The 25906-nt window shown below is 38.7% G+C and overlaps 1 protein-coding gene across 13 annotated transcripts in view; it reads right to left on the bottom strand.

The window, feature by feature from the left end:
• The window catches only part of THRB (thyroid hormone receptor beta), a 178877-nt gene that overhangs the window by 17697 nt on the left and 135274 nt on the right, over positions 1-25906 (bottom strand). For 11 of the 13 annotated variants that reach the window (XM_061362703.1, XM_061362712.1, XM_061362707.1 and 8 more), the window contains one exon: positions 2633-2733. In XM_061362703.1, the coding sequence (XP_061218687.1) occupies positions 2633-2733 (101 nt within the window). Of the gene's footprint in view, positions 1-2632; positions 2734-11942; positions 12271-18522; positions 18971-25906 lie in introns of those variants that run through there. The other 2 variants (XM_061362701.1, XM_061362702.1) reach the window with 2 other exon arrangements.

Genomic DNA, 25906 nt, shown 5'->3' with positions numbered 1-25906 from the left:
TGAATGGGACTTAACGTAGCTCTAGTTTTACAATGACAAGGCTCTTCATCATCTGTGTTGGGACTAGCACATTTCACCTTCCCATTTCTTTACATTTCTTGGAAACTTTTTGCAGAAAACCTCTTTAATCATCTCTAGATACAATGTGATAATGAATCTGTTCTCTGTCCAAACACTTCATCATGGAAGTGTTAATTTTCATTAATAAAATAAAACATAAATAAAAAATGTTATCGTAAGGCAACTACTCTTTTTCCTAAATTCCTTTACTATGCACCTATATAGCAATAGATGCAATGGGTACACTCCAGAGAAACATTTCAGTGACGTCAGAACTCACCCTTGGTTTATTTGTGTTTAATTTCCTTACAATTTACTCTTCAGAAATCATGTAAAAGAATGCTTTGTTCATGAAAGCACTTGCCAAAGCAGATTTCTGGCTGTCAGCCTTGATTAATGTTGTTACACAATTAAAGTGATTTTGAGTGGAAGCATCAAGTAAATGCCAAATTCATTAAGAATCGATTACATAAAACTTTGCTGAAAAATCACAGAATCATAGACTGGTTTGGGTTTGAAAGGACCTTAAGATCATCCAGTTCCAACACCACTCCCATGGGCAGGGACACCTCACACTAGACCATGTCAGCCAAGGCTTCGGCCAGCCTGTCCTTGAAGACTGCCAGGGATGGAGCATTCACAACTTCCCTGGGCAACCCATTCCAGTGCCTCACCACCCTTACAGTAAAGAACTTCCTCCTTATATCCAATCTAAACTTCCCCTGTTTAAGTAAGTTTTAACCCATTACTCCTTGTCCTATCACTACAGTTCCTGATGAAGAGTCCCTCTCCAGCATCCTTGAAGGCCTCCTTCAGATACTGGAAGGCTGCTATGAGGTCTCCAAACAGCCTTCTCTTTTCCAGGCTGAACAGACCCAACTTTCTCAGCCTGTCTTCATATGGGAAGTGCTCCAGCCCCGGATCGTCTTTGTGGCCCTCCTCTGGATTTGCTCCAACATGGTCTTCTTACATAGGAACACGAGAACTATACACAGTATTCCACGTGGGATCTCATGAGAGATCTTCCAAAGTATGTGTTGAAATTGTTCACACAAACCCCCTCATCTTGTACAATGAAGACATTTGCCAGAACAACAAATCAAAACAAAACAAAACGGTCAGTTTGTAAGCCAACTAGAAATAGGAGAAAAAAGTTAAATTACTTTTTGGAAATGGTTAGCTCTGCTCCTTGTGCACAAAGGATTATTTTAAACCGTACATCAGACAGAAGAACTGTACCTGAAGATAAAGGTAGATTTTGTATGCTGTATCTTTAAAACACTTGGTAGACATAAAGAGAAATACTTCGGTTGGAGCAACAAAAACCTTAATAGAAAAACTGGTGACAGATATAGCTGTTCAGCTGGAAGCAAAAGGTATTTTATGCCACAGTGTAGCTTACTTCTCATTATACCTGAATTAAGTCATACTCACACATTTTATGTATTGTTGATACTTGGTATATGGGATGCAAATGCATAAGAAACCCTTGTTCAGTCCCACAGGTTTTTTCAGATATAAATATTTTTTCATACATATTACATATGCATGTGTATAAACCCATTATGAATATTACCACAAATCTGCTGTATATAGGATATTTAGGTCTTTGTGCATTTCATAAATGTAACGTAGGAAAACGTACAACTGAAGGCCCTACTTCAACACAAGAGTTACTGTGATGTGGGGCTCTAAAGCCAAACCAAACCCAAAATCTCAGATTCAAATATTCCAGGCTTTGGGGATGAAGAGAATATGACTTTTGTGGCTTGGTCCCATGACACTAGTCCAACACATGTGTGGTCCCATTTGTTTAGAAATACAATAATTTGTTATTTTCTGCAGGAAAGAATAGCTTTCTTACATGATCTCAAGCTATTCAGGCGTATTTATAGCAGTGAAATCATGTAAGATGTGCCTGATCGTGTTGCTCAATTTTTTCTTCTAATTTATTTGCTTGCCCAAAGCAATCCCTTTTTTAATTTTGCATGTAGCTTTGGGATGCAATTTAGGGCTGAAAGCACATTTCAATATGCTTAAGATAAAGAAGTAAAGATCTTTTTGAAACTGTTTTAACTGGGTGTCAATGCTTCCCAAGTGATAGATGTTACTATTGTATAAGCATGTGGAAGGGACCTTGATTTTTGCTTCTTCACAGTGATGATGAGAGGCACTGGAACACTGCTAATTGCTATACACTCTTCATGGCCATAGGCAGAATCTATTGCATAAACAGCTTCACTGGAGCTGCTGGGAGCATGCTGATGTATGTTGACTGAGAACATGGCCAAAGAAACATTAAACAATGGAAATGTAAAAGCTAACAATTAAACAGCAGCTACAGAAATCTAAATTTCTTGTTTTCTTTTTAGAAGCAAACACTGCAAAAATCAACTACATTCCTTATGCATATGAAGCGCAGCAGCATAGCCAGATACGGCTTATCATCAGTACTGGATGTTCTCATTCACTTCTAATCTGTCTTTTGTATGACAGCACAGTTCAGGAAGTCTGTATAATGGAGGAGCTGGAAAGCTATTTCTGATTCCCACTTTCCCACCATGCCATTTACCTTGCAACCTTCGCAAGTGATGCAGCGATAATGATATCCGGTGGCTTTGTCCCCACATACTACACATAGCTCATCCTTGTCTAAGTAACTGGGTATATACCCTGTGAAGAAAAAGAGGATGTGGCATGTAAACTCAATATAAAATGACATGATACATTTGATATGAAAACATTATATTAAAATCCACTGCAGATCTTGTCTACCAGCCCCATGCTTCTGAACCCACTGAATTTCCTGAATAAAAAGCTCATACTATGTTACAGACTTACTGAAACACAGTCTAGAGTATCTTCTACTTTTCAGACTGTTCCAGCATCTACTGGTTAAGAGGGAGAAACTGGAACATGATTGCTCTCTTCTGAGTGAGATATTACCTCAGAAAAATAAATATATTTATTTTTACCTCAAAAGCTTTGATGGGAAAAGATCCAATAACATACTAGATATCTCCTGTTTCACATAAACCCAGATATACTTGTACACTGAAGATCAGATCCCTGGTTGCAGGGTGCTTTACGGACCTGGTAATAAGAACTATTTACTGAGAGATTGTTAGCTTAAAGAAAGCTCCACAGGAGACAAGTACCAGCAATACACATCCCAAGCTGTACTGATCATACCTGACCTGGATGTGTTCCACAAGAACATTTACTACAGCTTGGACTTGGGACAAAATACGTGAGCATACAAATATGTGTGTGCGTGTATGTGCATGTATTAGAATAATACTTTGTCTCCTGAAGTGGTTTACCGGACGCCAAACAAAAGAAATCAAGTATCACTGCTGTAAAAAACATTGACAATGCTTGACCCTTTTCCCACAATGACATTCGTTTTGATAACATAAACGTATTTTCAATTTGAGCAAAAACCCAAAACAATTCTGATGGCAAACAAAAGGCAATTCTAAACTAAAGGAAATTTTTAAACAGGGTAAATTACAAACCATTCGATGTAAGTGTTCTCATGACTCATAATCAATGGAGCTATGGTACATAACTTTTCCTTCTGAAAAATTTATCCATAAAGATGCAATACAGAGATCTCAGATTCATTTTGAAGGAAGAGAAGGAAGTGCAGGTCTGTGTATAACCACATAACATTATTAAAGTGTAGTAAAAATTTCACAGAAACCCGGAATGGCTGAGGTTGGACAGAACCTCTGCAGGTCATCTGGTTCAACCTCTCTGCTTAAGCAGGGCCACCTACAGCCAGTTGCCCAGGACCATGTTCTGATGGGTTTTGAGTATCTGCAAGGATGAAGACTTCACAGCCATTCTGGAAGTCTGTGCAAGTGCTTGGTCACCCTCTTAGTCTTTCCTGTCTTTCCATAATGCTGGGAAGCAGGAGTACTCTGGAGCCATGCCCAGCTACCTGCTTATCAGGTTTGCCAATACGCCTACTGGCATCTGAAAGTGGAGAGGGGAACTGAGCTGAGATCTTACTGATGTATAGCGTCAGTCAGTCAATGACACAGTAAAAGATCAGATTTACATTCAGGTTACACTTCTCCATGATGAACAAGTTGTGCTTGGATGAAGACTGGTGGATACACGGAGCTGGTTCTGCGACCTTGAGGGAAGAGACACAGCAGGGTTTCGACTTTACGTCACTGACTCCTAATGGACATTATGCCAGTGGGGGATTAGCAGAGGCTATTATCTCCATCCTGTCTTCCTTTTGCTCACACCTGCCTCTGCGCATGCAACACATATACAACATGGAATTGACACAAGAGGCAGCAGAGTCAGCAAAGGGATGCAGAATTTTACACTAAAGATTGAAGGCTTCTTGTTATTGCTAGTTACTGCTATTCATGAAACAGAGACTTGGTGTAGCATAGACTATGTCCTCTAAAATTCAGTATCCCTGGCTTGCTTCTTAAAGAATCACTTGTGAATTAAATGCCCTGATATTTCATTAAGTACATAATCTGGTTAGCACTGTTTGTCTAATGGCAGCTTTGTTCTACTGGAGCAGGAGACCACTTGTCTAAGCTGCTTCCTTAATATATACAGTAGCTTGCACACGTAACCACTTGGTGTCTATTTCCTTCTTGGAGTTTCATAACTTTATCCAACCCAGGAGACAGTTTCCAACCTGGCAGAAAACACGTATCTCCTACAGGCACTCCTAATAAGAAATTAAAAATGGCATCCTTATACGCAACCGCATTCCCACTTTTGCGGCATCAGAAGTAAGTGCCAACTATTAAAGATACTTAAATATTACGTTCATCACCTTTGCAGGATTGTGCCCATGTCACAAAATAAGCACACACTTTGAACTCTTCTCCTGATTCAACAGGAAACATGGATAGAAAAAAAATCTTATCTCAAGAAATCACTGGCAAAAGAAGCATGCAATAAACACCTTTTTAACCCTCCTTCCAACAGCTAATGGGGTCAGAAACTGCTAGAAATTAGGAAAGTCGGACCTTCAGCAGTATTTTAAAAAGATTTAATTCAAACAGACATCTTGCCAAGAGGAATAAGGAGACTTACATTCAGTTCATACAAACAGTAATGTCCACTGTAAATAATTTCTAGCAGTTGCAAATATCCAGTCTGACCTCTGTATAAATTCAATGCAATTTAACTTGTAAGACATGCAGGTAAGTGCCTCAGTGCGTTTTTGCTGCCACTCAGAAACAATAACAGCAGATGGAAATTCAACAGTGTTTTTCCAAAGTTGGTACTAGCATGGAAGCTATGAATAGTGCAATGGAGATTTCTGGCGAAGCCATGGATAGCAGCGGAGTTGCCTGTTGGATGGTTTGAGGAAGAAGCAGAGCAAAAGACTTCTCTCACTCATTCAGCATGTGGGGAAAAAAGATGAGAGGCAGACTAAGAGGGACTTGTTTCTCATATCAGCAAGTACTTTGGCATCTTGTGTGTTTAATAACTCTAAACCAAAAAGAAAAAATCCTATGTGGAAGAAGCAGATGCTGTCTGGACAGAGTAGCCCAGGTGCTCTCTTATAAAGAATGATGATGACAAATCTCATGGGAACACTGGGCAGGTTTCTATTGCTGGTGTTCATATTTCATCCTGTATTTGTTGGTCAAAACCTACTGAGTAAACAGCTAAGAAGAACCATTCAAAAGCAACACCAGTCTCACTGAATTGTACAATACTATAGCCAATATAATTTATTGGTCTTCTAAGACTCTGCTGTATTTTAACATCCTCAAGGACTATCATTTGGTATATTCTCTATGAGCCCCAAAGTTAACAATCTATGTATGAAGTATAGTTTGATATTGCTCATCCCAATGCCCACCCTGGATTGGAGACCACCAATGAATTACCTTGACCTGCCATGCTTAGTATTTTACGTGCAGCTTAATGCAACCCATTTGCTCCCCAGACTCCCATCTGCCAGCCCACCTAATCTTACTATCTTGGCAAGACTAACTACTCAGCAAGACCAGATCCCCCATCTAGAATAATATATTACATAATCCATTATAGCAACCCTGATAGTGATTTACAACACCTTTTACATCATAGCACTAGCTTTGTAGAGGTATGAAGAAATAATTCCTCATGCAAGAAATTACTCCCTTTGATAGGAAAAGGCACCATGAGTTTGCCCCAGCAGCTGTAAGGACAGAATGAGATCTGCTAACCTATGCAGTCACCTGAGGTACTCTGTTTCATTAATATGGTATGCCTACACTCTCAAATTACCGTTTGCAGGAATGATACCTTAAAGCATTGTATGTGACAGATTGGAGGGACGCGAATGAGACACTTGGTGGCTATTCTTGCCCCTCTCCTGCAACAAGGTAAAGAAAAACTATTGAAATGAAAACAATCCCCCAAAAATGATACTGATATTTTTAGCTCTGTACCTGGCACATATAAAAAAAAACCACCCAAACCCCCATGTTTTGAGAAAAGTAAAGAACCAATTTCAGTTTTTTTCAAGTCTCATTGCATAGGTTCTACATCTCCAGGTCTGCGTCTGTACAGGTAACGTAATACTGGCTTAGGGATTAAACCACACCTTAAAGAGATTCTAGGACCCAAACCATATTTGACTACCAAAAAGGGGTATGAGTGACATCAACACGAATTATGCCTGTATACCAGATGTTCCTTAGGAGTTCTCTTGACCCACCATACGCTTATACCGTGCAAGCAGAAAAAGCCATTTTTTGCTACTGCACAAGGATACTTGTGTTTTAAGACCATTATTTAGTATTTTGATTATCACTGTACACTGGCAGAGTCATTTATTAAGTAGATTCCCTGAAATCTTTCTTTTCCCTGTCTAGTATGGTTTGCATGACTAGTGATCACTCACTAAAATGAGTAGTTTAGGATTTACCAGTAAGCTCGTATTCACTTACCAGACGCTGCAATAAGAAAATGAAAAAGATGAAATTAATTACTACCTTAAGAATCCTCAACTGCGTTAGAACTGAAAATTCATATGCTGTTCTACCGACTCCATAGTCACACTGCAACTCTTCACAGATTATAAAAAGAACCATCCAGATATCATCCACGATACATCCTTGTGTAGAAAAAGCTTAAATTGAGTGTTTATTAGAGAAAGCATAGAGCTGAGTGACAAAAAGCATACTCCATTCTTGTTTGTGCTATTACCAATATTGATCTGAAAGGCTAGGCTGTACAATGATCCTTGTTTCGCATTTCCTTTAAATTATTCCCACTGAGAAAAGTTGCCTATTTCTCCATTGAGCTCGGAAGCACCGAGCATGTTGTTAAACAGATTTACACATTTCTTGTTAGCCAACTGTCTTTCTTGTCTGCAATTTTGATTGTTGTTGACATTCTTTAATTTATAGAATTACTGAAATTTGGTAAGAGATTCTGCAAAGATAGAATCTGGAACATTTTACACTCTCTTTCCCCTCAGTGATTTATCTATGTACCAACCCTGTTCTTTGGGCTGGGTCAGAACCCTTATCAAAAGTAATGCATTTTGCCCAGATGTGCTGAAAACATTTTAGTCCCAACTGTGTTATCACTTAAATCGCTGTGATCAGTTCTGTACCTCCATCACTGCCAACCACAGGTACAAAATGGTCTACTGTTGCAAAATTTTCCCCCAAATTATTTAAAGGTTTTTAGACACCATTGATTAGTATCACATGGAACTTCTGTGTTCAGAAAGCTAAGCCTCACTGAATATCAGTTTTACTACTGATGCAAAAGCAAAGTATGACTTAGCTCACTTTCGCACCCTTCACTTGGTTGTGGAAAGGTTACACTAAAGGAGCTGAAAACCCTTTTTCCATTGACACATTTATTAAAAAGAAACATATAATTGCAATGATCTGCTGAGCAAGATGCAATTTTTCTGGTCAGTGCTATCTCCTTAGATAAGTGGTCAAGAGCAAAATTAATCATTTTTAAGCCCAAAAGAACTGGTAACATTCTGAGAGCCGCTCTGCTGCAAAGGCCAAGATAACAAATTGTCAGTGTTTCTGTGAATTGATTATATGCACACATACTGCCCTGCCTGTGCCGATGAGAAGACATTTTGATATAATCTCCATGTTGTATTTTCTTAGCTATTCAGAAAGTACCCTAATGTTTTCACACCACTAAGAACTCAGTTTGGACTAATTTGGTCCCATACTCTCGCACTCATACAGTACGTATTAGCTGCACGTAAATTGCCTGAGAATATAAAGGGAAATAACAACGACAATTACAATTATATACATTATTATTTTACAATTCTAACATTAACAAGAATAATAACTTTTAAAATTCTATTCTCCCATCACAACAAGAGCCCTTAAAAAGACACCATTACCCTCACTTTGCTTCTGGGAAGCAAGGTAAGCCACGGGGCTGAGGGGCTGGCACTCCTACAGCCCAACTCAAGAATTCCCACCTGCAAACCCTTGGTTTGGGGGGCAGCCTTTGGTTACTCCTGGTCCACTCCACAGAGCCTGAAGTTAAAGCCTTACCTCATGGACACTCACGGGCATCTTTCACTAACTCTGCCCATAAAGAACTGTGTAGAGGGAAGTGAAAGACAACTCATCCCAGTTTTAACTTTGCAGACCTATTTCTCACATTGTCCAAATGGCCAGAACACTGTGCACACACCAAACATGGAGATACTGAGGTTTCTGGACCTCTGTACCTACTTATTTTGTACTTTCCTGGCTGTACTACCTCTACCCTGTCACTGGGTACTTCTCATTATAGAGGCAGTATGAGGAGATCCAGCAACACTTTTGTCTGTCTTCAGCTTTGGCACAAGGGCAGGGTGGCATGGACTGCCTCTGAGCATCATTCATCCAACGTGCAGTGTTGCAAGATAACCATGGCTAGTGGTACCATAAGAGGGGAAACGTATTCCAGTTTAAGCTCTCTGAGACAGAACTGGAAATAGCACCTCATTCTCACAATCATAGAATAGTTAGGGTTGGAAAGGACCTTAAGATCAACTAGTCCCAACCCCCCTGCCATGGGCAGGGACACCTCACACTAAACCATCTCACCCAAGGCTTTGTCCAACCTTTCTCTGAACACCGCCAGGGATGGAGCATTCATGATGAGCCCTGTTCCGCTCATCAGATTTCACAGCCCCATGTAGAAAACAAAGTGTATCTGGTTGCCTGTCTCCTGCAGTAGGATCAGGTCCAAGACGGCCTGCTTAATAAAACAGTGAGCTCTTGCACAAATATTGTGCTGCTATATTTTAAAAGCATACACTGCAGCACAAGAGATAAAAGGAGCAGGAAGCAGATGAAAAGCTAAAACTGCACTTCCACCTCTTGATTTTCTGGAGCACAATTTCAAGTCTTTCATCAGCATTTGTGACAGATAATCAGGAAATAAGAGTTTTTAATGTAATGTAATAACTGGAGCAGCTTACGTGCTTCCTTATATTTTAGAATAACTGGCCATGCTTTCAAAGTATTTTACTTTTTCCTTCAGTAACACTTTGTTGGGGTCTTTGGTTCTTGTTTTTTAAAGTTATTTTCTGACTTCTTTTAAAGATTAAAAAGATAAAGATGTAAAGACATAAAGATAGAGCAGTAATTAAACTCCCCTTCATAAAGGAGATTTTTTTCAGCAGACAAAATGTTGCCTTTTTTTTTTTTTTCTGGCCAGAGATGAAAAGATTTGACCACTTAGTAATTCACAAAAGTTTGGATAGGTAAAGACTTCATGTGCTATTGTAAAGGACAATCTGATTTGAACAGCATACTACTGAGGTTACTAAAATTTCAGAGGACTAACAGAAATACCAACTGCAACAATCAAGACTTATCATGAACACCTGCTTAGGGACTTAATTTTGCTTTAATGGGCTATTACTAAGGCTTCTCTAACAAACTCCCTCATCGTCACCTCCTCAAATCAATTCTGGATCAATACAGACACACATGCCCTGTGTAGAGCCTTCTGTTCTTAGGACAGGATTAAAAGATTTCATTAGTTTTAGGATAGCTTGGTTAAAAGATGGAAATTAGGAAAAACAAAAAGGAAGATGCACATGTCCCAGAGAGTTTATATCCCTTCTGCTTAACAAACTCAGCATTTGTAAAGGTTGACAGAAGGGAAGCAACTTCTTATTGATTATCACAGTAATAAGGTTCTAAGGGTTGAAAGAATCCCAAAGCACATTGCTCAGTCTCTGTGAATGATCAATTAAAAGCCTGCTTGAAAGCCAGCTTCCACCAAAATTCACAGCCATTTCTTAGTGAAACTGAGGTAGTAGAAAGCAAGGGCAGACAAGCAGCTTTTAAAAACTACTCTTTCAACCAAACAATGACAAAAACTTTAAACAGAGCAGATGTCAGGTGTCTGAGTCCTGAAATATCTTAATTAAAGCTCTGATCTAGGTATATCAATTATTATTTATAACTTTTAATGTTATGAAAAATGTATTCCTTCACTGACTTTGCAACAGCAAGTCTTTATTTTCTCTGTATTAATCCTTAGTGCTATTTTTCTTTAACCAAAAAAAAAAGCATGAGAGAAGTCTACGAAGAGTTATAAATTCATTAGTTAAAATTCAAGAGCAGATAAACACCCTTAAAAAGCATTTAAAATGTTGCACAACACAAAAACATGCATTATCCACAATCACATTCAGTCTACAATCTGATCATGCTCTGCTAGCTTCCTAGAACAGGATTTTAAAAAACATTTCCTTTATTATGAAATACAAAGCTGTTCAAAGTACAAAACTCAGACATTTTTCCACCGAACATAGATTTCTGCCAAAATAGACCTACTGCACCAAGTCCTAAATGAATATTGCCTGCATAAAAGAGAATACTGCAGTTTTTCATGTACTTCATAAGATCAATCAGCCTGCTTTTTGCTGCAAAGCTACTTTGAAAGTAGCAAATGGTGTTTTCTCTGTATGCCGAGGTACATCAGATTCACCTGCATTTTGGATAACTGCATACAGAAAGTCTGGTCTCAACAGAAAAACGACATTATGTTGGTACAACAGACTGTGTGTTTTTATCCTTTAATAATGTGATTTTACAGAAACACACAGAACGTACACTTTGTATGCATCAGTTTGTCTGAGTTCAGAGCAAGTAGCACCAAAAACATTTCCAAGTGTTTGTTGGTATTTTGGGCTCTTTTTTGAATTTGCTTTGCTTACTTGAAAGTAAAAGAATAAATGTTAAAAACAGGCAGTGATTTAACCTGGAGGGAGCAAATACTTCTCTCTGACTGTCTCTCACAAACACATCAACTTTTTGGATGCAGAACAGTCTTTCTTACATAGGTACGTTCTATGTTTTCAGTCATTTTTGCTTTGCATAATAAGAAACTACATGGCTTTCACTTACAAGACAGTAACTGTTAAATGTAATCATTTTCCAATACATATTTACAGTTCCATTTTCACTATAGTTTTACAACAGTTGCCGACTACACACAGTCCACATTTGCTGATAATGAGGACTCACACAAATTGTCTGTAAGTAACCAGAAATGCAGCGTTAAGATGCAGAATATATCATGATGATATTTTCTAAGAGAAACTTTCTTACCTAGCTCACTGGTGAATAGCAAAGGAACTTAATAGACCCAGAAAGCAGAAAAAAAGAAATATATTTGCAAATGTTTCTTACAGATTAAGAAAAAGTGCTTGGAAATCCTCAATGCTCACAGAAAAACCTTACAATCACCTAGCAACCTATGTTACTGCTGCTTTCAATTTTGAACAGGCAGCTTTCACATCCAAAGATGCATCTGAGCCAACTGATGCACCTGTAAGTTTAAAGCAAAACAAAAACAAAAACAGAGATTATATTTTTTTTGTTATTTAAATAAATTGCCCCTACCTTTCTTCTGAGAGTACGATGGCGACTGCACTTGAGAAAAAGTAGGTTTTTCTTCTGTGAAATATTCAGGTTGGTTGTACTGATTCAGGGCCATGTCCATGTCAGAGTACTCGCTTTTAAACACGTTTCCAGGGTAACTACAGGTATAAGGCTGATTCACCGCCCAGGCCTGTTCCATATATATGTTGTTACCGTGCAGGACCTGAGCATCACAACTGCTGTAACCCTGATTATCTTCAATATATGTGCAATAATCAGTGGACTGCATGTAGCAATTGCTACCGGCAGCTGGGTGCACTTCATATATTTCTTGCATACAGTAGTTCATTTTGTTACCCTATCTCAGCTTCTACTTCACGTACTCACACACATGCATACACACACAGGCATGCATACACATAGAATGGGAGAGGAGCAATGAATATACACCAACAAAGTCAACTGAAAAACAGTCCGTTTTACTTCGGAGCACCACCTGATGTGCTAAAATCCTATTTATATTGGGACGCCTTGTGAACTCCCCTGCCAGTCAAACATATTGGGAAGCAGATTTATGACAGTCAAAGGTCTTAATCTGTGACTGTAAGTTAATTCCACGGGAAGATGGCAGGCAGGTAGCAATGACCACCAGACAAAGAAGCAACATCCCGACAACCCTCCTGTTCCCCCATTTGTCTGGAATAATCATTTTATAAACCATTTCCAGCCTTTCCAATATGATTAGAAAATGATTACTAAGGCGAGGACACAGTTATGTCACTGTCGTTGTCAACTTAAGTGTGAAGCATTATAAAGACTGCTTAAGAACTCCCAGAGGGGATACGCTGAAAATCCTAAAATCAATAATCCTGTTTTTCAGCATTAAAGCACAGAAAATCCAATAGTGCTGTGCTGATGACCCAAACAGTAGTCTAGTTTTACAAAATTTAGCAACTTAATCTGTCATCAGCTTTATTGATTTTGTTTTACAGAATTACATGCATGAATCTCCCCAGCCTTCCACACATACACAATCCTCCCCACTGCCTGGTAATGCATTTACGGGAAAGCAGCTTTTCTAAACTTCAGTGATTTGGGGAGGTAATTTCTATTGAGTTCAACAGGTGAGTAATGTAGAACACTGCTTAAATATTATCAATAAGCTAATTGCTTTGCTGTTTTGCCTTGTTATCTTTTATGTTTAAGCAACGAAGAACTTTTAGGACCGTATCTTTTTTTGACAACAGACTAAGAGGCGTTTTTGCTCATTTTGGCTCACCTATGAACATGTCAATGCCACTACAACAAAAACTATATGATATTATAATTGCTTAATGCACCAAAATATACCTTGTTCAATCAGCCATTCTTTCTGATCTAAAAGAAATGTCTGTATTCTAAGTTACATTAGCTGTTATTGTTTTTTTTACTAGGCAAAACCTGATTTTTCTTTACAACACAGCTAACAGGGTAAAACTTGTGAAGTCAGTAACAAGACGGCATCCCTCTTTAATGTCTGCTCTTATTAGGAAGCAGAATTATTACTGATTTAATAATGAGGTCTTAGCTTTCTTATTTCACTCATTTTAAACTATGTACAGGATTGCCCCTTTTTCTTCTAGGATCTTAAGTGTACATCAAATAACTTTGACAAACATATACCTAAATGTCAATCAAAATTTCAGTGAAATAGGTAAGAACTGGGCATGACATATACATATTTCTCCCTACCTGAGATAATTTAATGTTTGTTTAATGCAAACAGCCAACGCAGAAATGCTCTCCCTTCCAACATACAACTGTAACTAACCTATCTAAATAAGAAGCATTGCCAATTACTATCTAATGAGGAGGCTAGCAGAATTCAGGATAAATGCCTTCGGAGGATCAGAGAAGTTAAAATTCATGCTTGGATTTTTATTTTCTTCCCCTCTAACTATAAAAAAAGCACCTTTAACACACATATCTTATTAACATGCTCACAAAACAGTAATACATTTGATAAGTCAAAATCAACTCTATCAAGATCAACTGTAATGAAGTCAATGGAGTTGCTTCCAAAATGAATTTATTCGACTAAAACTCTGATAACTGAAACTAATATCTTGCTTCATTAAGAGCACTAATAGTTACTGAAATGCCAAGAAGTACAACACTAATGAATAAACGGCATTCTCCATACCATTTTTACCAAAGATCTAACTCAACAAGTAACACTGTGATATACCATGTGAAAAAAGCACACAATAGAAGTGAATTTTCCTTTTAGCTCAGGCCCATGATCTAGATTTTACAAACAGTGATTCTGCCTGTGATAAAAAGCACGTCTTAGGCAAGATCTGACTTTTTTCGAATTGATGTTCAGCACTTCATAGAACACACATGTTTCCTAAGAAACTCTGCAGTAGTTGTTTACACAGAAACCCCCAAACCGTACTTATTTACGTGATAGGTTGGTAACACTGTAGTACACGCAAATGCAACTCATGCAATCTGCGAAGCTTTTTTCTCCACATTCTTCAGAAAGAAAACATTCCACGAGTACAAAACATGGGTTGCTCATTTACCACTACAGGATCTCCTGTACAGCTAACAGGAATTGATGTGAGATTGAGCACAGAGCTGTGCACAGTACAAACCTGTATTTTACAGGTTAGCAGAGCAGAATACCTAGGTATTTCTACACCACCCAGAAAAGCTTTGAAGAGCTGGGCTTTAGATCCTTAGTGAGTGTTTTTCCCCATGTGGATTTGTTTTGCCAGATTAATCAAACTTCCTATGAATCTTCTCTTCTTTTGTTCTCCCATTTCCCCCCTCATCTTCCCCTGCCCCCAATTTGATTTAGCTTTATTACTGAAAAAAAAACCAAAAGCAAACCAGAAACAAGACAGTATGTAGACAGAGCCATCCCAGCCAGGCTGACACCCGAGGATATGGGATCTCAACACGGCACACCTGCAACTTAACTTTCTGTTCCAAAATAAACCCCTCAAATATTTCTTATTTTCTACTGCTATGTCAATAATGTTTAGAAATGCAGCATAGGTACTTTTGTTGGAATTACTGTAATACCACAAGGAAATTAAATTACACAAAATTCTGAGGAACGAGGAGATAAGGAAAAATGGATGAGAACCTTTTGTGACAAAAGAATGATAAACACTGCCAGGGAACAGAGGTTGCTTACCTGTAATATTCTAACATTAAAGAGGCTTATAGCACTGCAGATTGTTGTTCCCTTGGAAACAAATCAGTTCAAGAAACACTGCAAAGATTTAACATCTGTATTAAAACTGAAATATTCCTAAAATATTTTCACTTTAATTTCTGAGGATCCAATCCTGCAGGTCCCTTCCATGTATCACTTTGAATTAAACCATCTGATAAAAGACAGTCAGACAGGGTCTTTATCAAAAGGCTAAAAATGGGGTAGAAAATAATATGAAGAGCTTTTCTTTGTCTCATATTCTGATTTGAATACTAGTCTTTAAATTATGTCATGTTGAACTTTCATTGCCTTCAGCAATGTACTATTGCATTTGGAATTTTTTTAGTTCACAAGTGTCTGCTTATGTGAACACATGGAAATTAATCACCAGTAGAATAAAACCTCTGGTGTGAGCCAACAGGCCAGTGATAAAACAGAAACTTTGATACTGCAGGAGAAGAGGATCCAAAGTTTGACCCCTTCATGGTCTGAGGTGTCAGTTCATTGTATTAAAGAGGGCAGAAATACTTGCTGAACATGAGTAGTGAATGCCCGGAAGGTTGTGAAATACTCACCCTGGTGTAAATCAGAAGTAAATGTGCTGCAGCCAGTGATGTTACACTGGGTTGGAAGAAGTCAGGCTGAGAATGCCTGAAAGGAGATGTCTGCAGGAGACACGGCCTTACAAGAGATCATGCAGCTCTTCATCAACTCCTGATTTGAAAATCCTGACTGAAAGCTTTTGATTATGAACAATCAAACCCCTCACTACGCTTCACTTCTCTTGGCACTTACAGTCTCTCTCCGTTACAAAATTCACCAAAATGAACCCACAGGAATGTTGAGACAAGACAGTATTGCTGTGGATTATCCTCCTGACAGTATACCCCACCAACCTAGAGCCCCGACACACAAAAAAGAACTCTCATTTACCACAATCCAATCTGCTGTGTACATCTTCTACCTGCATGAATGTGTTACCTGCAAGTCATATTCTCCTGAGTGTTCCCAAACTGTGCACCTCTGGTCTACAGTCCTGACTACCTTAATGCTGCAGTTAGAGCCCCTACATGTTACTCCTAAAAGCTTCAGAAGTGTCAATACATAGGAGGTATTGCAGAGCACTCAAATTAGCAAGGGCAGAGTACCAATTCTAAAGGACCAAATGGAAGAATCTTGAGTTACATACTATGACCAGAGACTCAAAATGGTCCCTCAAAAATATGACTATGCAAACTTGCTGTTAAAAGATTAAACTATGAAAACCTCAAACATCAGAATCCAAAACAATACTGAGCACTTAAAAGAAAGGAAAATTAATTCTATGTTGTATCAATCTTATTTTTAAATCTCTACTTCTGACTACATCATAAAGCTTACAGAATTACGGAATTCTAGTGCTGTACAGTTACAATCACATTTGACAGTTCCTAAAGTAAGTCTCAGTGCAATCAAACACATTAAAAATTGTCATTTTGTCTACACTATATTTATTATAGCAACTGACAGAGCTGAGGAAAAAAGACCTCAAGTTTTTCGTCACAAAATCATTTCTTCGCACTTTCAACAGATGCAGCAACTTTCAAACTAGCTGCCTCTGGTTTAAACTTGAGGAAAATCTTACTTATGCAATAGCACATCTCTTTTCTCAACAGGTATTAAATTAGTTCTGTCTCTAAAACTGTTTCCCTCACAAAACCTGCTGTACCTCAGTTATGACATGCCACTAAATTTGTATATGACTCACAAAATGCCAGCGTGTGATGTGTCTTTTATTGAAACGCTTTAAACTCATTAGTCTGTTTGGATAACAAAGAATGTCATAGTTTATACTTAATGTTCAGGTTCACTACAAATCCAGTTATCCGTGAAAATATTTGACACCTTGAATAAACCTGGTTAAAAGAGAATGGAGCTTGCTGTTTCATGATCAGGACTCTTCTAGGGTTTGTGCTTGCTTTATCTTGCACTAGCTCCTTGCACTATTCACACCACATGTAGGTAGCACGCAGTCTTGTGAAAAAGCATTTGCTCTTTGAGAGGTCTCCCAATGAACCAGGTAACAAAATCCTTGAATAGTGTTTGACAACATCTAAGATGGTCTCAGAAAATATTACCTAGAGTAATTGTAGACCTGTGACCCAGACAACCCAATTTGTTAAGCCTCCCAATATATCGTATCTGGAAGACCCTGCTAGCAGACATCAGTTAATTACATGGCTTATCTCTTGAGAAAGTAACTGCCAATACTTACAGCATGTACCTTTTCTGAGTCATTCCCCACCCCAACTCCACATGAAAACTTGAAGGCAAAAAGTTCTATTTGTTCAAAAATAAAACCTAGCAGAAAGCTACCTAATTTTGCTTGACACAACATAATTAACAGACTCTTGGGTGGGACTGTCTGGGTTTGGCCGCCTCCTGACAGCCCTTAGTAAGACGTTAAAGCGATCAACACCTGACATCTGTTAGCAAAGAGGCATTCTGAGGTAAAGAGCAAGTAAATCTAAAGAAATCAGGTACTTAGACCAGTTTAACTTTTCCATGAGGTGATATCCTGCCTGACACTGTAATCTTTCTTCCTGGAGTGACGTAAGACTTAAGTAAAAGAAAACAACTTGTAATCCCTCCCTCATAATATGCACTAATTATTTTTTGAGCAAAGAACAATGAAGAACTATTTATCCCAGTTTAAAAAGGAATAAAAATAACTTAAGCACTAAATTTGCGCTAATACCTAAGCAACTGTGATTCTTAAAAGGAATCCCTTCACTGTGAACAAAAAAAGCTACCTGAAAGAAAATGGTTCATGACTAACAAGGCAAAGATTCATAACAAGAAGTTCCATTTATCTGAGTTCTGTATATGCACTTACTGAGGCTTTGGGGATGATTAATAATAAAGAAGAAAAGGCAAACAATACAGTCACAGGTGAGAGCTGAACACCCTGAAAGTAGTAAAAGAATGCTTTTGTTTGCCTTTGCATTCTTAATGTATCAAGAGCATTCTTTATTTTAAAAGACCAGGTCAGAAAAGATTTTTTACCAGCTTATCAAGACCACAGAGAGACAAATACATCTTTAAAGGGCTAAAGGAATAGATACTATTTTATATTGGGTACCACATAGAAAACCTCGAACTACGCATCACATTGTCATCAGGGCTGTTCACAAAGCTATTAAACTGAATAAAAAGGAATAGTAAAAATCTCAATTATTGCTGCTGAAAAAGAAAATAAAATTAAAATAATTGGCAACAAGAAAACACCCCCTCAGGTAATAATGCTTTTACCAATGGTCAAACCCCTGACCATAAGCACAGATATAACAACCTATTTGGTTTGCTTGCTTTTAATACAGCATTTGCTGTACTCTGCATAATAATGCCAGTTACCTTCACACTTTTTTTCTTCTTTTTGGCATTCTTGGGCACCTGGCATGACTTGAAAGTTTGCTTTTGTATGGCCTGGCTGTACAACTGTGCTATTCCAAGTTGAAGCATGGAGACATTGCGAAAGCTGCTGTCCATTCCTCTGGATATCATATTTTTTGGAGTGCCTTTTCCTACACAAACAGTTTTCTGCTATGCCCACTACATTCCATTTCTGATCTCTGTCGGGAAGGTGAAACAGTTTGTCCCACGACAGGAGGCCATGTCCTGGATGTTTGGCAAATACTGCTGGGCTACAAACTGTTGGCATTGCCAAAATCTTGCTCAGGTGTGGAGTTTTGGAAAGTAAGCGGTTCCCCAGCTCTCCTGATGCTGTGGTATTCCTGTGCATCGCCATTCGACCGCAGTGATATGATGCAGAGCCTTTCAGCCATGCACATTCAGCCACCATAGTTCCCCTTCGGTACAAGTAAACAAAGTTTCCCCGTCTGTGAAGCCTGAACAAGTAGGCAGAGCTATGTGGACAGGCAGACACTAGATGTAACTTTCACAACATCGCAACTACAACATGGACCTGAGGGCAAGTTACCACCAATTTATTGCCTTGCTCATATGATCATTTGAGGTCTTGTAGGTCGAGGCTGGTCGTGAACAATTTTCAGATGCTTAAAACACAAAACATCAAGGATTCAGCCTTGTTTGACTTTGCTCTTATCGTAGGCTGACCTGAGGGACACCCTGTTACCTAAGTGTGACATTCTTATGTGGGCATGCTTAGCAGTTCCGCTTTTGCTACCTACTGCCTTTCTGCAGTTGTGGCCACAGTGGAGTAACAGAGACACTAATTTTATCACAGAAGCATGGACTCTTGAGTCCATGGTAAATAACAAATGATATTAAAGCTGCATGATTTGGTCTCATTCATCATAATGATTAAGCAAATCTATTTATTCTTTGATACAGAAAATGAGATAGCACCGGTTGATAAATCTGTAGGACTAAATATAGCCCATTTTCTATTTTTGGGTTGCAAAACTAAATTCTATAGAAATGAAACATCAGAGATGATATTCCACATTTAAACCAATTATTTCTTACATATTATGTGTGTCAAAACTAAAAATACAAATAGTCTTCTAACTTTCACATAGAAAATAGCAAATTCCAGACATGTAATGACTGACATCCACTGTGGTTTTAATCATAGTAAGATTCTGCTATGTTAAGGGACCTAAGAGTTAATTTTATGTGTATTTCACTCACTATAGAAATCCATATACATAATAGTAAATAACTTTGGATTTCAGTTACCAGATGTATCATGCTATTGCTGTTCCTGAAAGTCTTAAGAGTATGCTTAAATGGAACATTGCCAATATAGACCATATCCAGCAGACTTAAATATGGTATTAAATACTGTTGTCCTATGTTAATCCCTGATAGTATATATAGTTTTTCTCAGTGTCTGATTTTAAATGTAAATGCATAGCTTTTTTTTTCTGCTGGGAGTGGAAGCTCACCTGAGATTTGAAGTTAGGGGTCCTTTCCTTCTATCTCAGCTGTATCTCAGTTGGAGATACCACTGTATCTCAGATGGACATTAAGAACGTGAATTTGTATGAGAAAGTACGTGGCATCTCAGACTTCAATGCACAGGGCAGGTAAGTTAACTACAGAATTTGCACTTACCTACTTCTGGCTTTATCTGCTCTTAGTAAAGACTTGATTTTAAAAACTTTAAATTAAAAACTAACTCTTAAATGCAGGTAATATGACAAGACACTATCACTCGTAGGAGGATAATCAGATTTAAAATAGAATAGTGAAAGTAACCCAGAAAATACTAGGCAATTTTTTAAAATAGAAAGAACAGAATATAGAACTTTTTTTTCCCATAAATTGGACACTTTTGTATCTTCTAGACTTCATAAGAAATTTAATCTCAGAAGGAGAGACTGGATTGTTCTGGTAAGACACTCTGGGAGCTGCACAGAACTCCCCTGTAAGATCTGAACTGAACCGGGCCATTTCACTCTTCTTGGCAGGGAGAGAAACTGTGCCCTATAACCCTCTCTCTCTTCCACCAGTCTCTGTATAACCTTAGATAACATACCCTTCAGTACAAGGCTACTCTCTCTTATCTTCCATCATATTGTAGTTATCTCCCTGCATGGATAATCCTTATGGAAATGTGAGAGTCAGGCATGTACAACAGATACAGAAGAAATAAAATAAAGGCATTTCTGTAATTCAATCATAAATAGTATTTCTAAGCTTTGTTGATTTCTTAAGAAGAGCACTGGCCCCACACAATTCTTGACATTGTTGTTTAATTAAAACACATACACTCACTGCAATGGTAAAAATTTTGTTCCCCAAGGATTCATAGAGGATGTCACATAAGGCTTACAGATTTTTAACTTTAGCAAGGAAATCTAAAACCCTCCTTAACTTAAAAAACAGAGTTAAAACCATATTTTTCTGATTTCTGCATTTGCAAAGCATTTGTAGGATTTTAAAATATGATTTGGATTCATTTAAACTATGAGAAGAAACTGATTCTATTATGGCTTCCATCATTTGGAATTTGCTCAGGCAAAGTTTACAAAGGCTAAGCCAACATCAAGCAGCTCTATCCTTTTTCTTTTAGTTACCTCTAAAATGTGTTCCATTATTTTGACTCCTGTGTTAGATACTGTTTACTTAATTTTACAAGCTTCCACCTTATTTCACAAATTCCCTTCAGTCACCAGCGACACTTCACATTTAAATCTTGCTATATGAGGGTTAAGTTGCAAGGAACTACCACTGAAGGGTCTCATATTTTATCTCCTTTTCTAAGACTTCCTATACTGTGGCACAGCAGATACGTATGTGCTAAATTACCGTTCAGCTTATGAAAAGGTTAAATTACAGTTTCACTACAGGACTAAATTATTTGTTCTACTCATTTTGTCTAAAATATCTTGCCTGAATTTTTCAAAAGCTTTCTTCTTCCTTTTTTTCCCCCCCAGCAGAGAATGCAGTTTAAATCTCCTACATCTGCTCTTGGTTTGTCAAACCCAACCTTGATAAAGGATGATAATATAATTTTGTCTGAGCTCCCTAATTGTAAGAGAAGCATCTCTCTCTCCCTCCAGCTATTGCTAAAATAGCCATAATAAAGGCAGAAAGCAGTACAGCCTACTGAGATGAATCACGACTAAAACCACAGGCACTTTTTCAGAGTAAAGAGGGACTAATAAGAAGGGCCTAGAGCTCTTTTTGTCAACATAAGTAAAGGAATCATCAAGTAATTTCACAGATATAGAAGCAGCACATCATAGCAATAGCTGGCATCTGAGCAGTCGACAGTTCAAAAGTAATTTAACATTGCCAAACTGCTCACAGCCTATATGAATTTTAACTCCTAGCTGATCAAAACAGCAGCAGTAGGTGAATGTATTAGCAGTCTCTGAATTGTCATTAACATACTTGATTGCAAAACTTTATATATAAAGTCTTGCCTCTACTCATATTTGAAGTTTACTGAAAACATAGAAGCAAGGGCAACAGCACTTTACGGGGGTTTTCTTTAAACATTTAAGTATGTGAGCATCTCAGGACACTGAAGTGGGTTGGCTTCAGAGAGATCAACTAAGGCAAATGTAATCGGGATTAGGACTGAGGGGTGCACAGTAGGTTGATCAAGCAGCCTAGCTTTGTATGGACCCAGTCCAATAACACTAGGCAATTTTTACTTCATGACTTAAGAAAAAACAAGCAAGCTACAATTAAAGGATGTCTCCCCAGCAAAATTAAAACCTGATTCATGTTTTGTACAAGCATTTTAAAGCACACAAAGTAACTATAAGCATGTAAAGTTTTTATATGCGTTTGTGCTGAGAATGGTAACTGTTCTGTTAATACTGAAACTAACATTTCATTAATGTTGTAGTCAGCTTACAGCATTTTATTTACTTTGTTTCTCCTCTCCTTGTCCCCTTCTCCCTTTCTCCTTTCCCTTTCTTCCTTTTTCTTCCAAATAACACCATAGCATTTTATTCTCATTCTTCCTTATGAAAAATGGAAACACTTCACAACAGTTTCTCAACTTTTAAAGTAGGTTCATGTGATTCTTGAACAAGCAGGATGGAGCACAGCTAATGAAGACCAGACAGATTCTTCTTCCTAAATACGCAAACCCTTCATCTCTGTAATGTGATAAATAAAACCTTTGAGAACATGTGGTTTGTTTCCTAAATTCTAAACTGTAAAAATGCCAGGGACTGTAAGAAAAATTGTACAATGAGAGAAAGGGACTCTAACAAGTGGGACTAGTGATGTCACAGTATCACAGTATGTTAGAGATTGGAAGGGACCTCAAAAGATCATCTAGTCCAATCCCCCTGCCGGAGCAGGAACACCTAGATAAGGTTACACAGGAACGTGTCCAGGCGGGTTTTGAATGCCTCCAGAGAAGGAGATTCCACAACCTCCCTGGGCAGCCTGTTCCAGTGTTCTGTCACCCTCACTGAGAAGAAGTTTCTTCTCAAGTTTAAGTGGAACCTCTTGTGTTCCAGTTTGTACCCACTGCCCCTTGTCCTATCATTGTTTGCCACTGAGAAGAGCCTGGCTCCATCCTCGTGACACTCCCCCTTTATATATTTATATACACTAATAAGGTCACCCCTCAATCTCCTCTTCTCCAAACTATAGAGACCCAGCTCCCTCAGTCTTTCCTCATAAGGGAGATGCTCCACTCCCTTAATCATCTTAGTTGCCCTGCGCTGGACTCTCACCAACAGGTCCCTGTCCTTCTTAAACTGAGGGGCCCAGAACTGGACACAATATTCCACGTGCAGTCTCACCAGAGCAGAGTAGAGGGGAAGGAGTCACCAGTACTGGTGATTTTTCTCCTTTTTTAATCTTCTGGAATTAGAAATACGGAGCTGAGACAACGAGGCACAAAAGCACAATGTAGTCAGTTCTAAGTAGCGTTAAGTGTGATGGCTTTGTAATGGAAAATAACTGCGGTGCTTGAAGGTAGTTGACATAGTTTCAGGTCGTTAGTACAAAACAAGTGTATGAAAAGCAGAATAGAAAAACTGGACCTGGGGGTGGGGAGTATCTGGGACTAGCAGATGTCCAGGATGGGCACAGTTAAACTAACTGATAAGTAGAGGGACAGGATGATTGTTACCTTTGTGGTGTTAATGAACCCATTAGGCTGGTGTAAACATCTGCTGGGGAGTATCCCGGGACTAGCAGATGTGCAGGATGGGAGCAGTTAAACTAACTGGTAAGTAGGACAGGATGATTGCTCTGTTTGTAATGTTAATCAAGCTGGTGCTTCAAAGACTGCCAGAAGTCATGAAGATTGTTGGGAGAAGTAAAGGACTCTTAAAGACCACCATCACATTTTTGTATGCATGTGGGAAACTTTATGGAAAATGATGGAATTCATGTGTAGCCTCATATATGAGGATGGCCTGTATACGGGGACACACGTTAGGAGGAGTTATCCCCCGTGTCTCCCGCACCGCAATAAAGAATACCTGCTTGTCAACTTGAAACTCTGTTGGCGAGTTTGTTCCTGGAGTTTTCTCCGAATCAGAGCAGAGATGGCTGAGTCTCAGTAGAGCCAAGAGGCCAGTGCAGGGGGCAGTCACTGGCCCAAAGCTGATTCTGTTGGTTTTCAGTATGATACACAAGAAACACCAGTGAATAAAGTGCCAGAGAATGAAGCTCTTTCTCCCACACGTGTCGCACACAGGATATTTTTCATAATGATATATCCAACAAGTAACTGTGAACAGTCTTGCCAGGGGACTTGAGTCTAAAATATCTGTAAGAACCGCATATAGGGAAGAATCTGATTGTAAGCATCCCCATAAATTGCCTGAGGCCTATGAAGGTCCCCTACTTGGATCAGAATCACATACAAGATATATGCAAAGAACTGGGGGAGATGAAACCTCCTCTGAGCTTAGATTTAAGTAACAATCCCCTCTCTTGTAGTTTGCAGCAAGCTGCAGTCCCTTTGTTAGCTCAGACTTTACAAAACAAACTTGCATGAAATTCCAGTGCAGATCTGTGGATACCTCTATCACAGTGAACTGTTTGGCCTTTCTGACAATCATCTCAAATGTCTGCCTAAAGAAAGGGTAAACCTAAAAAAAAAAACCAAACAAAAAAAATCAAGGAAATTTACCTCCAGAAAAACAGATTTCAAAGTTTTTTCCCAAGGAGCTTTGTCATACTGCTAATTCAGAAATAATAGATCTAAAGTACAAAATATAATCAGTGTCATCACAGAAGATGACAATCAGATACAGGAGTTATTTGGTCCTTTGTTTTAATTTATGTTTTATTGATACTTCCCTTTTGCAAAATCTGAGTTCTTCATTACAGCTGTGCGCCATCTTTCTTTACTACAGTGAGAAGGAGTGTACCACCTGGTATGCACCTGAGCCTGGGTTATTCATCACTGTATTCAGGAAAGTAGAAGAAAGCAAGAATGTGGAAACACTGACCTTTGTGTTGAATTATAAAGATGAAATCCCAATTGGCCGGCCTGCTTCTGTTGTTTTGAGTCTTTTTTTTTGTGTACACTGAAAAGTAAGAACTGCATTTGCTTAGACTCAATACAGTGAGGTTAGTGAGGCTCTGGCACAGCTTGCCCACAGAAGTTGTGGCTGCCATCCCTGGAAGTGTTCAAAACCAGGTTGGAGGAGGCTTTGAGCAACCTGGTCTAGTGGAAGGTGTCCCTGCCTGTGGCAGGGGGATTGGAACTGGATGATCTTTAAGGTCCCTTCTGACCCAAACCATTCTGTGATTCTATTACAAACTGAAACAGATGCAGTAGTGCTGTAAAAGTCATGCCAAGAGGAATGTGGCACAGCAGCAACATTACCCCTTCCACCTCTTTCACAGCTGGGAGAGCCTTAGTGCTGGTCTCTCATTTTTAGGGAGCTGGCTAAAATTAGGGTTAGGCTTAGGGTTAGCATTCAGAGATCTAAAATGACTAGAGCTGCAGGGGCACTACTGCTGTAAAAGTCATGGCAAGAGAAAACTTTCCCAGCAGCAACATTACTTGTTGCAGAACTTTTTCAGGTGGGAGAACCTTGATGCTGGGCATGTAGGCCTCAAGCCAAGAGAACTGCCTTAATTAGGGTTAGAGTTAGGGTTAGCATTTTGAGATCTAAAATGGCTAGATCTCTGGGGCATTAGTGCTGTAAAATTCATGCCAAGCGATGTCTGGCAGAGCAACAATATTTATCCTTCCAGAACTTTCTCAGTTGGGCATGCCTTAATGCTGGTGATATAAGCTCCATGTCCTGGGAGGTGGCTAAAATTAGGGTTAGGGTTAGGCTTAGCATTCAGAGATCTAAAAAGACTATATCTC

This window comes from Neopsephotus bourkii, unplaced genomic scaffold (genome assembly GCF_033783945.1).
Source record: "Neopsephotus bourkii isolate Nb327-2 ecotype Australia unplaced genomic scaffold, CSIRO-AGI_Nbou_v1 NB_1132, whole genome shotgun sequence".
In the NCBI taxonomy this organism is placed as follows: domain Eukaryota; kingdom Metazoa; phylum Chordata; class Aves; order Psittaciformes; family Psittacidae; genus Neopsephotus; species Neopsephotus bourkii.
This window is presented reverse-complemented; position numbering and strand designations above follow the sequence as displayed.